Source organism: Morone saxatilis, unplaced genomic scaffold, assembly GCF_004916995.1.
Source record: "Morone saxatilis isolate NCDOM2014 unplaced genomic scaffold, NCSU_SB_2.0 Contig15, whole genome shotgun sequence".
In the NCBI taxonomy this organism is placed as follows: Eukaryota; Metazoa; Chordata; class Actinopteri; family Moronidae; genus Morone; species Morone saxatilis.
Window position 1 is genome coordinate 10958268 of NW_023339707.1, and position 14966 is coordinate 10973233.

General features: G+C 41.2%; 2 protein-coding genes across 15 annotated transcripts in view; both read right to left on the minus strand.

Moving 5' to 3' along the window:
- kif1b (kinesin family member 1B) overlaps window positions 1-8053 on the minus strand; it is a 57110-nt gene extending 49057 nt beyond the window's left edge. For 10 of the 13 annotated variants that reach the window (XM_035655909.1, XM_035655904.1, XM_035655903.1 and 7 more), the window contains exons 1-2: window positions 7780-8053; window positions 6424-6577 (exon numbers count right to left, since the gene is read on the minus strand). In XM_035655909.1, coding sequence (XP_035511802.1) covers window positions 6424-6529 — 106 coding nt within the window. In that variant the 5' untranslated portion in view covers window positions 6530-6577; window positions 7780-8053. The remainder of the gene's footprint in view (window positions 1-6423; window positions 6578-7779) is intronic. The other 3 variants (XM_035655912.1, XM_035655911.1, XM_035655910.1) reach the window with 1 other exon arrangement.
- A 993-nt stretch (window positions 8054-9046) lies between these two features.
- ube4b (ubiquitination factor E4B, UFD2 homolog (S. cerevisiae)) overlaps window positions 9047-14966 on the minus strand; it is a 17775-nt gene continuing 11855 nt past the window's right edge. For both annotated transcript variants that reach the window (XM_035656413.1, XM_035656414.1), the window contains 10 exons: window positions 14685-14812; window positions 14418-14516; window positions 14014-14249; window positions 13782-13908; window positions 13521-13665; window positions 13093-13227; window positions 12728-12919; window positions 11889-12063; window positions 10372-10518; window positions 9047-10202 (listed from right to left, as the gene is read on the minus strand). In XM_035656413.1, coding sequence (XP_035512306.1) covers window positions 10138-10202; window positions 10372-10518; window positions 11889-12063; window positions 12728-12919; window positions 13093-13227; window positions 13521-13665; window positions 13782-13908; window positions 14014-14249; window positions 14418-14516; window positions 14685-14812 — 1449 coding nt within the window. In that variant the 3' untranslated portion in view covers window positions 9047-10137. The remainder of the gene's footprint in view (window positions 10203-10371; window positions 10519-11888; window positions 12064-12727; window positions 12920-13092; window positions 13228-13520; window positions 13666-13781; window positions 13909-14013; window positions 14250-14417; window positions 14517-14684; window positions 14813-14966) is intronic.

The following is a 14966-nucleotide window of genomic DNA, read 5'->3' on the forward strand; positions in this document are numbered from 1 at the left end:
GGGATGAATGGTGATGGATGCGAGCTGCTGTGGGCACAATCTGATTTTCATAGCCAAATGAGTATGACCTCAGATAGCAAGGCAGATTTAATTGAGTGGTTACATGGAGTCATCTTGTAAAAAAGGGAATCAGGCATGACACAGCTACTGCACGTGACTGGTGCAGATATATTTTCAACTAGAACTTTGGATTTTATTTCGATAACATTCAATTTCTCCACTCATTATACTGTCCACATGCACTGAAAAAGGATGCATGGGGACACAGAGACGCACACACACCTACTCTACACACAAAAATCAGCTAGTGACCCTTTTGTTACACAAACAATCTCCATAACCCGTCAACTGATTGGGTGCCGTGGTAAAACTGGGACACATTTTAGGATTTGGCTGAACTGAGTTTCACCAGACTAATTCAGAATTGTGTTCATTGTGTTGTTCCACTTTGTTGGGTGAGGGAGGCCTTTTATCTCTGGTAATATTACTGGCATTAATGGATTTGTGTGGTCTGGACACCAGAAGCCAATCGAAGCAGAGCATTCTAGTGAGCGTCAATATCTCGTTGTTTTTCTAAAGACTTCTATGCTTGCAAAAAATATCATTTCAAACTGCATTGTAAATTTACCAAATGATCTCATGCTGTTGGTGGATTTTATAAAAAAAAAAAATACATTGAAAAGGCCGTACATTATTTTGCAGTGTAGGCACCAACTGCAGGACAATAACAACACATCGATGGATGCAAACAGATTTGCCCTTTTCATTAGTTTTAGCTCAACTGCATGAATACAATTACCTTAGCCCCCATCAATATGACTGAAATCCCATCATTCCTACTTGAGCGACTGAATTTGATGCTGCCTCACGCTGTCCTACACGTGAACAGTGCTCGTGCACGACTTTCACTGTCTCTACTGCTGCTGTGGCTGCGTATACATCTCCCCTCCCCCTCCCGAGTCAGCTCAGATCCCATCCTCTCCTCCAATATCCCTTATTTTCTGCAAAAAGCTCCCACAGTTTTATCGCAGCTGCATTTCAGGCTGGAACTATGAGTCTACCTATTAGTATCATTAGTATGAGGTAGACAAAACTGAGTACAGCTGATGTATGAAAAAAATAAAAATCATTGATATAAGGTTAGTACTAAAAGACCAATGCACATTCATCCCTGTAGCTAGCATGCTATGTGAGATCCTTTACAGAGAAATCAATTGTGCCACAGATCTGACAGAAGGTCATTTTATTCTACGTTAGGCATATAACGTGACAAACCAACTCTCATGAGATCATGAGATTCATGCTGCTTTTTGTCATTGTTGATACATTTTGTTTAATGACGTCTGTAGCTGATCCACATGCCCAGTGATGTTAACCGGAGGAACAACGCCAACAAATTCATCAGTTATACAGCCGGAGGGTGACATCATTACTGTGTTAACTATTAGGTTTTCCACCATGATGATGTCTTGAGATGTTTTGATATTTGTTATGTTTCTATGGACTTTAAGGCCGTGATTTTAGTGTGTTACAAACAACATACTAACCTAGAAATGCTTTTGCAGTTTGACAGTCAATGATATGAGTTATTGCTTGAGTAAATCAACGCAGCAATAAAGCAAAAATATGTCAAGATTTTAATGTTAAAATAAAGGCGCACGCTGAAAACAAAAACAAAGGAATGGAGCAGCTAGTGAAGAGTCAACATAAGTTGTGAAAACCACAAGTGGCTTGGTCAGCTACAAAGCTGAAACCGCAATTTAGTGGGCGAGGTCCCTGTCTGACCTTTGCCACATCAAGTACATTCTAGCATTCAGCCCATCCCTTGATATGCAATGCCATGTTGTGGTTTCTTATTTATTTCAAATTATTAAAGATAAAAGGATTCAGTGCCAATGGAAACGGCCAACGTGGCTCTATGCCACGTTGGAGTTTGCAATCCGAATAGTAATGAGGCCATTTGATTTTGAAGCTTAATAAAACATGCAAGACTGATTGCATGAACATAATTTCACCAAAACAAACTGTGAATCTTACTGCAGACTTTATTGATGGCTTATTTTCAGAGAAGGTCTTAACAGAAAAATCTGATACCAAGCTTTAGTCGTCACAGAAGAGTCGGATTTTGTGACCTCTCATTTCCATCAAATACTGTAGCACCTGGGTCAGCATTCATCCAGACACACACCTTAACCAAGACTGTCAACGTGACCACTCTCCCAAACAACTCATTCTCAGTTACTGCCACCTCACCTCACCACCACAAAACAACTTGCAGCACTGAGACCAAAACCGTAAGGGTATCAGGGCGGAAAGACAAGGCAGGATGAACCAGATCACAAGATGTTATGAAAAACCGAAGAAGAAGCTTTTAAAGAAGAAAAGCTTTTATTCATTCATTCAAAACGCTTTTGCAGCAAAAGAAACGGTTGCCTTGACGACCCAGCATAGAGGACGACCACAGAAGATATGACAGTGATAGGTGCATGAGATACAATTCCTCACACTCTCATAAGCGTATTATTATGCAGATAGGAACTTACGCGTGCTCTCAATATAAATGACGTTAAAGATCAAAAGATTTAAACTTAAAAACATTTCAAAATTGCAAGACAGTGCAAGTCCCTTTCTGCACCTGTTACAGGTAGGTGTACTGAAAACTGCCCGAGCTGCACGGCATAGTCCCATGACACAGCATGAGCAGACGCAGACATCTGCCTGTCCTCCCCTCCTCATTAGGAGATCAGTCTGGAATGTGTGGGTCTGCTCTGTAAGTAGTGCATGTAGTAGTAGTGCATGCGCAAATATGTGTCGCTCCAAAACAATCCCAGCATGAGGCAATGAGGAATGCAACACCCTGAGTGGGTTTGTGTACACCTACAAGGGTCACAGGGATTACGGCAGCAGGGCGTGGCGACCTGAGGCAAGCCTGCGGATTACTGGTCCTAATCAGGTCAATCGGCCCTGTCTGCACGGGGTTCTGTAGCAGGATGACCATCCCTCACCCGAACCCGTGCTCCCCATTTTACTCCCCCACTCCAGCTCTGTCCTCAATGACAGCAACCCATTCATATGTGATGGGTTCATTGTCATTTCCTCTAATGCGTAACTGACACTAGAGCGGAGCCGATTCCTCCCTGTAGGGTTTTTGTAAGGTCACCATCCACTTAGCTCATGTTTAGAGGACACTTAGCAAAATTGTATCTGAAAGGTGAAGGTTTAATTGATATGCTGACCTTCTGTTTGTTTTATCAACCTGTCAATTAGTTTAGCCTTAGCTCAGGGAATGATATTGTGTAACATCTTGAAAATGTGGACAGCATAGGCTAGTATCTTTTGATAAGAGATTATAAAGACCATTCCTAACACTGGACATCTCCCGGAAAAGATTTATCATGTGAGAAATAATCTGAACGCAGGTTTGTTCCACTAAAGTCAATGTTATGCCCTAACATAACAGAGGATCTGCTTCTCTTTATACACTGTGCAAGACGCATCAGCCATCTTTGGCCATACACATGTGAGTGGCTGCTCACCGGCTGAGGGGGAACATAAAACATGGGTTACGTAATAAGACAGAGAACACATCAAGGCCCTAATGAAGGCAGCCTTTGGGTGTCCTGTCGTTATTCAACATTCGGAGCACCAACTCTAACTAATGCAACAGCCCATCGCGTCACCCCTTTATAATTACATTAGCTCTGGTATGTTTAAGAGCTTCTACTGAAAGAGGCCTTTACTTGTTTCCAGCCTGCCTGCAGAGGCCTTGGACACATTTCCTGCGCACTGGATAATCAATTTGCTGCCCCTCTGCCTGCACCCTATCCTTGACAACCCTCCATGCATGGTGAAAGAGAGAGAGAGGGAGACGGCATATTCTGCCCTTGCCCCCGAGCTCTCTCTTTCTCTGGGTTGTTGACACACACGCACCGACACATATGCCCTTGAGTGAGTCACAACAATAAGGGGAGTGTCACGGCCTCATCCAAACATCTGCACAACACCTACAAGCTGACCAAGCAACTCCATAAAACATTTCTGTGAGGCAGCTTTCAGTCCCATTTAACTGTTAGCCATCACCAAAGACACCATAAAATAATAGAAATACAAAAGGTCTCGCATACACTGTGCTAGCACTATCACACTATTGATTCTGACTAAAGCAGCTTATAGAATGAACCATATTTTGTAGGGGTATGGCATACTGAACACAGAAACCCATAGTGGTTTAAAGTGTTTTGATACTACTACTGTAAAACGTGTCAAAATGGGAGTATTTTAAACTCACAAGACAGGTGTATGAAGACTATTACAAAGCTGTATTATGTGTTTTCATTTTTAACAGGGTTAGGGTATTACACACACCTGGTGGTCATGAAAACCAATCATGTCACTATGTGAAAGAAAACACTTTGGATTTGCACAATTATTAAGAAAATCCAAATAAGGACTGATTTTACTATTAAATACTGTAGTTACATAAAATCATAAGTGTGGCTGTCCGTTAAAACATTGTAGAAACCCCGAACATCTCTTGGCCACTGTTAAATTTAGACTTACATGTAAGTTGGCTGACTTTAGTAGATAGTCACAGACAGAAAGTGTGAGGAAATCCAGTGAACCACAACCACAGAAAGGTCAGATTTTCACACTGCATGTCAAATAAACTCAACTGCATGTATGAACCTGTGCATATTTGAGCCACTAGGCACTGTTCAACCTCTCAGCATCCAAATAAGACAGCATTCTCAGCATACCATCTGCAATGAAGTCCTGATGAAGGGAGAGTATGGCTGCCTGCCAGCCTCCCTTTCTGCTCTGCAATCTGCCCATGTGATAGCAGGTAGAGTAGGCAGTGCTGCAGCCTCCTCCTCTCCCTCGCTCACATACTCACTCACTAACCCCCAAAAACACTGCATATTCCACTGCAGTTCTGCTACAAACCACGAGTCACCCTCCAGCACCTCCGAGTGACATTGGCATTATGGAAACCCAAGGATATGGACTAAAAGAACTGGGGATTTGACACAAAGCTTCTCTTTGGTAGAGTGTGAGAGATAAAGGGCAAGTGAGCCATAACTGGTAGGGACACTTGATCTTATGGAAGATTCATAAAGGCTTAGTCTAATGAGCCCGATGAGACTGACAGACAAAACTCCAGGCAAATATAAGAGCCTGCTGGAAAACAGGTTTCTGCTGTCACATGCTGTCTTGATCCTGGGTCATTAAATGTTTCCATGCTACTGTCTGGGAGATTGTGTTCAACTGGGAGCAGAAATGGGACATACAGTACAGGCATGAGTAAGGAGGCAGCTAGCACTTCACAGAACCTGATGACTCACAGTCACATGTAAGCAGGTTGAATCACAAGACTACAAACCAGATTCAGGTCTCCTCCTCTTGCTCTACTATTGTCGGTCCTTTCATATAGTCTCATACAGTTGCAGCAGTGAAGTATGGCATCATCGCAGATAAAGAAGTTCAGTATGGAAAGCTATGCAATGATTCATACAATGTGCATAATTATTCAATTTTCAACACTTGCAAGTACACATATTAAGACTAATAAATTCTGATTTTAGTTTTTAATTTTATATACATTCGTCTATCCAATAGCAATTTTGAATTTTTACTAATGTTGCAGCCCTATTGTCACTGATCCTGCACATGTGTACAAGCCAAGAATGACTGAAGCGTGAAGCTGCTGAGCCTCCGTGTAAAATTAAAGCTTTGGGAAGCATATTAGTGAATCTATACAACATCTATCTTAATCACTGATCCCAATAATATGTTGTCACGGTGGGACAAATCCGCTGACACTGCAACATACGTGAAATTAAGTTAATTTTTCGTCGCCTTAATCCCAACATTTCTGTTTTTTTGTGAAATTTACAGAAAAATTAAAAGCAATGCATCTTGTAAATGATTAACTTCTGGCCATAACACTTAACACATCCTCAAGTCCTTTACAAACTGTTTGTGTACACTAAGAGATAACATAATCATAAACTACAAACATAACAGGCACATTCATTCTACAACACCAACTGTGTGATAAAGCCTTGATGAATTGGGGGCATTAGCAGGCCAGGCCGTGCGGCGACCCCTGGGTCTCCCAGTATGATCCAACTCAGCGTTTCTCACAGAGAGACTCCTAAGGCATGCAGGCCCCTTCAGAGGAGGAGGAATGTCACTCTGTAAGCCTTTTATTCTCTTTCAGGCCGTCCCCAACCGTCCACTATTCAGTTTGCTCATTCTACTGTTGTCTGCTCAGACCCCCGAAGGAAGACCACGTGAGAGTATGTGTGGTACACCCAACTTCCCTTAGTAGACCTGCATGCATGCTTTTGTGCATGCGTTATTCAAGACTTAGTGTTTGGCTTTGTGCATGCGTCCTTGCGTGCATGCCAATGGGATACTTACTTGTAGTGTTGCCCTGCATCTGTATGATACATTTTGAGTCCTTGCTCATCTCCCGGGAGTTAAAAGGGCGAACTCGGACAGCGACTTTTACAGATGCCCCAGACATGTTTGCGGTTTAACACTGTCTCCCAGTAAGATTCCTTGTATATCCCTCCTGAAAGGAAAAAAACAGAAAAGAGAAGTTTGCATCTGCTTCGTAAAAACAATATTTGGTGTTAAATAAATGAAACAAGACTGTTTGGTTTCTTGTTTAAAAACTGTCAGAATGCAATAGTGCAGAACCAGTGATCACAATGAAAGTGCACCCCCAACCCAGTTCCCAGTCATAACAGCCTACTACAAATATGGCCGACCAAAACCACTGAATCGCTTTAATATTTTGTAAACAGCAGCCAGTCGGACATTTAACAGTCAAATAAAGGACGCAAGGCGATGCATTAAATCCATAAATCCACAGTATGTGCGCAATAAGCTTTGGACGAACACAAAAATATGAATATTGCATGTAATAACTAGGCTGCATGTACAACATTATATCATTTTTTTAAATCATAAACGCAACTTTGCAATGTGTCTACAGTCCATTGGAGCTATACATCCCGCGCCCGGTGACTACATATGCCAAGTATCTCATGTTTTTCCATGTCCTTGCAGTCAGCCATACTTGCTAAGCATACGCCCATGAAATTCTATCTACCCTATTTGGTGAGGGCTACAGTGGGACAGTGAACTGGGCCCGTCTGCTGCATCTAACACTGGTCATTCTGTGCACACAAAGAGCTTAAATCTTCATTTATTTTAAATTAAATTCGCCGATGTTAGGAAGTAGGCTAATCCTCCCCCCCCTCCCTCCCTCCCTCTGCTCTGGACTAGTGCAGGGAGGAACTGCATGCTTATTTTAGCAGCACAGACTCGACGCATTGTTCCTGATGTACCCCGCATGGGAAGCTTTAACACTCAATAATGGGTGCAATGTTTAAAGAGATAACTATTATATATTTTTTTTTTACTGTAAGCTAGCGTTAAGCCATCAAATGTAAACTGCTGGGACTTGAGTCTAAGACACGAAACGGAACTAACTCACCTCCGGTGTCTGTCTGACGGATATAACTATCCAACCGCAGACAGCTACAGTGCTCGTTAACAAGTAATAGGACACACTTTGTAAATTAAATAGGAATATAATGTTAAAGGTCCACACAGACACTGCCAGACGATTTAACGTTGGCTAATACAGACACAGACAGCAACCAACCAACAACAACTGCACTGGAAATTGTCTGTATTATCAGCCCTGGGCACTACAAACATTAAAAACGGAAATAAAGAAAGTATTTTAACATTTTTTTTACTCACGTTTGAAGTACTCTCACTAAGACAACACCACAGACAGTGGCGATAACTCAACGTTGGCTAGCGGGGCGTCAAGATGGGTTGTTTTTTATCTAAATCCGCGAGCACGAAAACTGTTATTAAGTCCACTTTCGTGAAAAACACCCATTATAGCGGTCTCCTCCGCCGGATGGACCTGTGGTTTGCTACCGGTCACTCCTTGACGAGTTTATTTTCCAGTGGAGATTGAAGGCGGACGTCTATCTGCACACAGGGCGAAAAGGAGAATTGATAGATCGCCTTGATTTACCGAACAGATTACGTCAACTCCCTCTCGACCACGCTGACTGACAGCCGGACGAGCCAATCAACGAAGAGACACCGGTGACGAATGTGTCGCGCAGCCAATGGTGATCCTCGCAGTCGGAAGTGGGTGGAGTCTCTTTTTTTTTGATTGTGACGCCACACTGCAGGATTTCTACCCACTGCTCCCCGCACCGCTGTCACCGCAACACCCAGGGTCACCGCAAAGAGCGCCGTCTAGCGACAAAAGCCTCAAAAAGACGAATTAAACCTACTAAACTTCAGTGTCTGCACTTTAAAAACGGTATATGCCAACATAAGTGGCATACATTTAGGCATGTTTTAGCTTCATTTAAGAAATATGAGACTTATTTTGAATAACCTAAATGAAAACCACGTTTGTGTGTGTGTGTGTGTGTGTGTTGGACGCAATTCACTTTCATTTCGGTAATGTTAAACACAGCAGACAGGTTTATTCATGGTGTGCAACAAATGTAAATAGCTTCAAGACTGACTAAGGGGTGTTTGTCACGATACATTTCTCCCTTAACTATATTAATACATTAGGTTTAAATCTAGCCAATAGAAGTGGGACAGTTGCCAAATTTAATCCATTAGTTTATAACAATTACTGTAGCAGAATGACTAAGCTTATGCATTTGGGAAACCACAACCCAAAACCTGATTTTGTGTTGCCAGGAACTAGAATAAGTTTTCTTTACAAAACAAAACAAAAAATGTAATCACCACAATTGTGAACTGAAAAGTGGAATTATGGCTTATGAGGAACCTTAAGGTACAAGCTTACTGTCCAAGTTTTAACTTGTATGTTATTTAAAAAAATAATTTTTGCTGTTTGACTTTCAGTGATTTCATTGATAATTTTGTTGTAGTTTTTGTTTATGGCACCTGGATTGTTGCATAAAGCACCAATAAGAGAGGTCAAATTAACTAAACATTAAACTGAGGACAAAAAAGTGACGAGTTGTGACATAATGTGCATCATCATTTATTTCAGTTCAAAATCCTAGCGTCCAAAACAGGTATGTGGTTAAAGGAAATCATTTCCTGTACAGTTAAGGTCAGCAAGGTCAAGTTAGGTACAGTGCCATTTGAAAGAGACCATCTTGAGGTGAGATGTCAGTGGTTCTGAAGAGCAGACTTTTAATGGTGTGCTCCTACAATGGTGTTTCTGGTGCTCATGCTACATTCTCTCATGTTCCTTCCGCTTCGCCTAAAAGAGGATTATTTGTCCATGAGGCGCTTAGGAGGTTCTGGACTTGAGGCCATGCACACACAAGAAGTAAATTCAGTCTATCGAAGTCAGCAGGGACGATGTGTCTAAAAGGAACAACTGAACATACTGTATTTTGGTAAACCACTGCTTATCTTCCTACTGTACTCAAAAGGAAGCTGACATTTAGGATTAGTTTACGTTAAGCTACATCCTTAATGGATATTCCCAGTTCTGAACTTTGTCTATAAGCACAAACTGTGCATGTTAGCTCTGGGAAACCAGCATACATTATGTGGACTCAAGTTTATCATTGTCACAGTCTTAATAATGAAAACTCAAGGCTAGTAATTTTATCAGAACCCACCCACTCTCCCAAATGTATTACCCTTCCTCCCTCCCCCCCACCCTCAAATCAAGTCTTTAACGAAGCCAACATACATTGTATTACAAAACAAAATGAGAACCATAAAGTAAAATGATCAATGAAGTGACTGTATGCACCTCGCTGGTAAACGTGTTGGTGGTGGAAACGTATTCTTGCAGCATTATAATGCATCAACTAACTCTTGTTAAATATATGTATATATTTTGATATATATATACACAAACTCATGAGAAAAAACTTAAAAGTCTTAACTTTATTATATTTTGTTTTTAGAACCATGATGATGGTTTGAGACAAAAAAGGGTAAATGCGAATAAAAATCAAATCGGGTCTCCTTTTTTTCCCCTCATTCAAAATGTTTTTTTGTTGTCATCGGTAGTAGTGACACTGGATTCAGGCGATTTGGACAGATCCTTTAATGATGGTTAGCAGGCCAAATGATGTTGACACGTGGTCCTTAGAGAGGCCGTCCGCCCTGTTTCTCTCTCATCCAGGTGTGGATCCTCTCCTTCAGTTCAGGGACTGTAGAATTAACAACAGATTGTAAGAAGCAGCTGAGAAACTGACAGTCACAGAAACAGGCAGTAATTTAATTTGACATTTAGGTGTCCTGAAATGACTTGCCTTGCCTACTTTGAACAGAACAGCTTTGCATGTAATTACTGGTGAAAAGGCATCATGGTGGGGTTACCTGACTCCAGCATACTCTCTGTGAGCGGCTGCCGGTTGAAGGGATCAGTGGGGGAGTTGAGCAAGTGGCGCAGGATGATGGATCGGTCCATGATGTTCCCAGAGGGCAGTATCACAGGATCAGTCATAAGTGTGTCCATCAGAGGGTCTGTTATAACAAAGTCACATGTGCATTAATATTAAGATAAGATTAAGATGCAAACACTTCCAAAACAATAAGAAACAAGCTTTCAACTGACAACCCTCATTTTATGCTTCAGTGCTAAATAAAAAGTGAGTTTTACCAGCAGCAGCACTGCTACTTTTCTTTCATCACAGTAAAAGATAGTCATCATGTCCTGTTTTCCTTTTTTTTTTTTTTATCTAAGATGCCAAACAAACATCACAGCCAACTCAACAGGCTGTTCCGTGTGTTTGGAGAAGGGTTAGTGTTTAAATGTAGTGCTATCATCAAAACAGAGGTATGCTACTAGCTTTTTGCAGTTCATAATATGAAAAACAACTACATTTTATTATCAACATGTGAGACATGTCAATGTTCAACGCCAACTTCTGAAAAAATCATGTGTTTTATATGACAGCATTATCGCTGCACCTGATGAAACACCAGTAAAGAAAATATCTAATAAATACTCAATAAGAGCTTTCCATAGAGGATGCCCCATATTGAAATGTCATAAGGTTGTTACAGTAACAAAAATAAAACATGCCGTGGGAGATTTTAACCACAAAGAAAGCTGATACTCCAACCTCCTGTATGGCACACTCCCATCAACTGTGGTGGGTTGGCTGGCATAACTGGGAATCAAAGGAGGTATGTGGGCCACGTTCTCTTTCTAGATTATATTAAGTCTGTGGTTACAGGATAGCCTTGCTCTAAGCTGTCTATATGACCTCTATGAGCTGCAAAATCCCCTGCAAATGTCTGGAATTCAACAACAACAGAGGCTGCTGAAGATCATGTCTGTCTGCACTGAGTGACCTGAGGTCAAACTGGATTTCTACACAAGTGGCCGGAGATTCAGTAAGTTACTAGATGGGAGTAAAAAAAACCTTTATTTAAAAACCCTTAACACCTAGGTTGATTCAGTAGAATGCTGCTAGCAGGGCAATATGACCCGTTTACCTTGTTTTTTAGAAGTATGGATATTATTTATAACTAATACATGGTGGGAAATAAAAGTGGACCTCAACAGAGTATTGTTTATTTTTGTCTCGAATAAAACTGGACATTTTTGGATTTTAAATCAAGTGTAACTGGCCCCTGTAATATTTATACTATATTACAGACTATACAGAAACATTTTAAATATGTATGTATGTATACTAGACAGGCTTATGGACATTATAGTGGCATGGGATGGATAGTAAAGCACATTAAAAATTAGACTGTGAATACAGAGTCTTTGAGAAAGAAGATGCAGCGGTTCTTGAGTCAAGTAACTTGTACTAAATACACAGATTTAAACATTGCAGGTATGTTACTTAAACAGACTGCGGACAAACACACATACGCACCTTTGAACTCGTCTGGTGCGTCACTGTAGTCCATTTCAGATTGGGAGTTCTTGGCGACTATTTCCTCCACCTTCTCCAATAGCAGCTTGAATTTTTCAATGGCAATGGAGGACTTAATACCAGCCTTCCTCATCTTTGAGATTACCTCTTCAAAGAGCTCACGGCTGTACGACCGCTGCACACAAACCAAAAAGAAAAGGGAAAATGTATTACGGAGCTGTAAGAGAAGAGTTTCTTTGAGGTCATGTGAGTATTTAATACATTAACTGTGTGTTATTGTCATCCTATTTAATTCAATTCAATTTAATTTTGATGTATATAACTGCTGATACATTTGCAACATTAAAATAAAAACACCAACATCAATCCATAAACAAATTACACATTGTCAACTCCCTACAGTTAATATTTAGCTATTACTTTGCCCTCATAAGTGACTTACACCAAAATATGCAATTAAGTAGATGTATGTGGTGCTAAAGCCCAATAACAATAATACACAATGGAAAAAGTATTTCCCTGTGTTCAGTCAATTAGAAATACCACTAAAGAGTTTTACAAGTGTTGTTCGACAATGCTACAGTATCAAACAAATGCAATATCACACAAACACGTTAGGGTAGGGTGAAACACTGCATTATGTTCAGCAAGTACAATAGAGAATTCATGCCGATGTCCTAAAGGCAATACAACCATGACTGTGATGATCTACCGCAACTGCCTGTAGCCTTTTCTCATGACCATAACAAACACCCACTTGTCATTAGAGTCAGTAAGTATGTTTTACACAAAGTGACGCTTATTCTTTGAGTGAAAATACTGTGATTAACTGTGCCAACCTGGTCATCTGCAATTGCTTTAGCAAAGCGGGCACAGTCCAGCTGCAGATAGATGTCGGTCAGCTGGTCTAAGAGCTTCTTGGGCTCAAAGCCATACTTCTCAGGGTTCTCCACCTTCAGGTCCCGACACTTGGGCCCACAGAGTTGCTGGAGGTTAAAGTTCAGCATGGCAGCTAAACGTGGCCCCAGCTCCTGTATGAAAAAGAAGGCTTTGTTCAGGATAAATCGTTTTAGGCAGATAATGTTGCCTCTACATTCACTGTTATTGTATAGTTGTGAATACATTTCCCTTCATAGAGCCTACAATACATAAAGCTCAAGTAAGACCACTTTTTAAAAACGTCAAGTGGGGCAGCGACACTCACAGGCCTGAGGAAAGGCTTCTGGACCTGCTTGGTGAGAATATGGAACATTTCAACCGTCTCCGTGGCCAGGGCCAGATAGGAGCGAGACACCCGCTCATCCTGAGTCAGCTGGGACTGGCGGCTCTGCTGCTGCTCCTGAAAGTTGGTGAACACAGACAATACTGTTTAAGTATATTCTGCAACCTTCTGCCAAGTTTCACAGCTCAGGTGATTATATGCCCCAGCTCACACAATAACCACTTTGTTACCATTTTCGTTTTGCTGCTTCAGTTTTTATCTCTTCCTTTGAGAGATTAAACACTGATTCCTAACAGCTTTTTATTACTTCTACTGTGTTTTATTGCTGAAATAAAAGTATCATTACTGTTGTCCGAATGCATGTAATACCCAGTAAATAAATATAAGATCCTCAAAGTATGAGCACTGACCCTAGGCAGCTGCTCCCACTGCTCCTTATTCTTCATCTCTTCTTGAACTTCGTGGATACGCTTCAGGGACTCAAGGCTCTCATCTAACAAGAAGGTCGTGTCATTAATCAGCATGTTGATGTAGCGCACAAACTGCTTGCCAGAGCTAGAGGGGAGGAAGCATGGAAGAAGATGGAAGAGTAGGTCAGGTTGGGATTAATGAAAGTCAGACAGCCACTATCTCAAACCAAAATTGTGTCATTTTTTACATGACAAACTCACTTAAACTCCTCCATGAAGGTGCCATGGTGGGCAAGGTTCTGCCAGAGACTCTTGAAGATAGTGCTGATATGGTACCTTATAGTGAACTTATCATAGAACTCGCTGGTGGCGCCGGTATGCTCAACATCTGACCAGAGACAGGACCGGAGACAGTTTAAGTTAAAAAGGAAAGGATAAATATGTATGGGTCATCTACATAAGGAAAAGACACTACTTTATACATAGAACTCACCAGTGTAGAACTTCATGAGGGCGGGGACCAGCTGCTTGACAGATAACGGGTGGTTCTCCATCATTTCGGAGAATCGCTGAGTACGAGGCTGTACAGCAGGGTTGGTGACGAACAGCACCTCCACCAACTTGGCGATAAGGTAGGGGTTCCTGATGTAGTTCTGACTGCAGATGAACACCACCAAGAAGGTGACAATGTCCTGAACGCAAGGCTCATATAAAACCTGGGGTGAATACCTAGGAGGAAGGATGAAGTAGAGGAAGGAATGAAATAAGCAGGACTGAATGGATTTTTCTCATATTCTATTGTTCTTTCTTTTAAACAGGCTTTACAGTATGAACATTTTATTAATCCCAAATACAAGATATTCATTAAGACATGGTTGACCAAAACTATAAACTTACTGCACGACAAAAAGCAGAAACTCTGCCACATCTTCAATGTAGAATTCAGGCAGAGCAGCAAAGCTTTTGGGAATCTCAGGGTTCAGTGGCAGGGTAATGCTTTGTAAGGAATTAAGAAACAAACAAGGTAATCAGATATTGATTTATAATATAGTGAAGTGAAACAGCATGAAAGATGGACAAAAAAAAGCTTTATGTGATGCCACATCTGTTCTTTTTACATCACAGCATAAAGTAACATGGTCTGTCAGTGGGAGGGTGACTCACTTGGGGTAGGCAGGGTCCACCATGCGAAGAATGAGCTGAATGACTGTGCTGTAGAACTGCAGACATCTGCGAAGCAGATTTTCATCCAGAAGGCCCACGTCCGCACAAGCTTTGGCTCGCACCAGTTTCTGACAGGACAAAGTCACACATGATAAGAATCACATCTCTGTAAATATGCTCCGTTGTAAAATCCTGCATGTTTCAGCATTTAAGGATAGGCCAGTAAACTGAGAGCTGAGTATTTGTGAGTCTGTACCTCAAAGCTCCATCAATCAATCCATC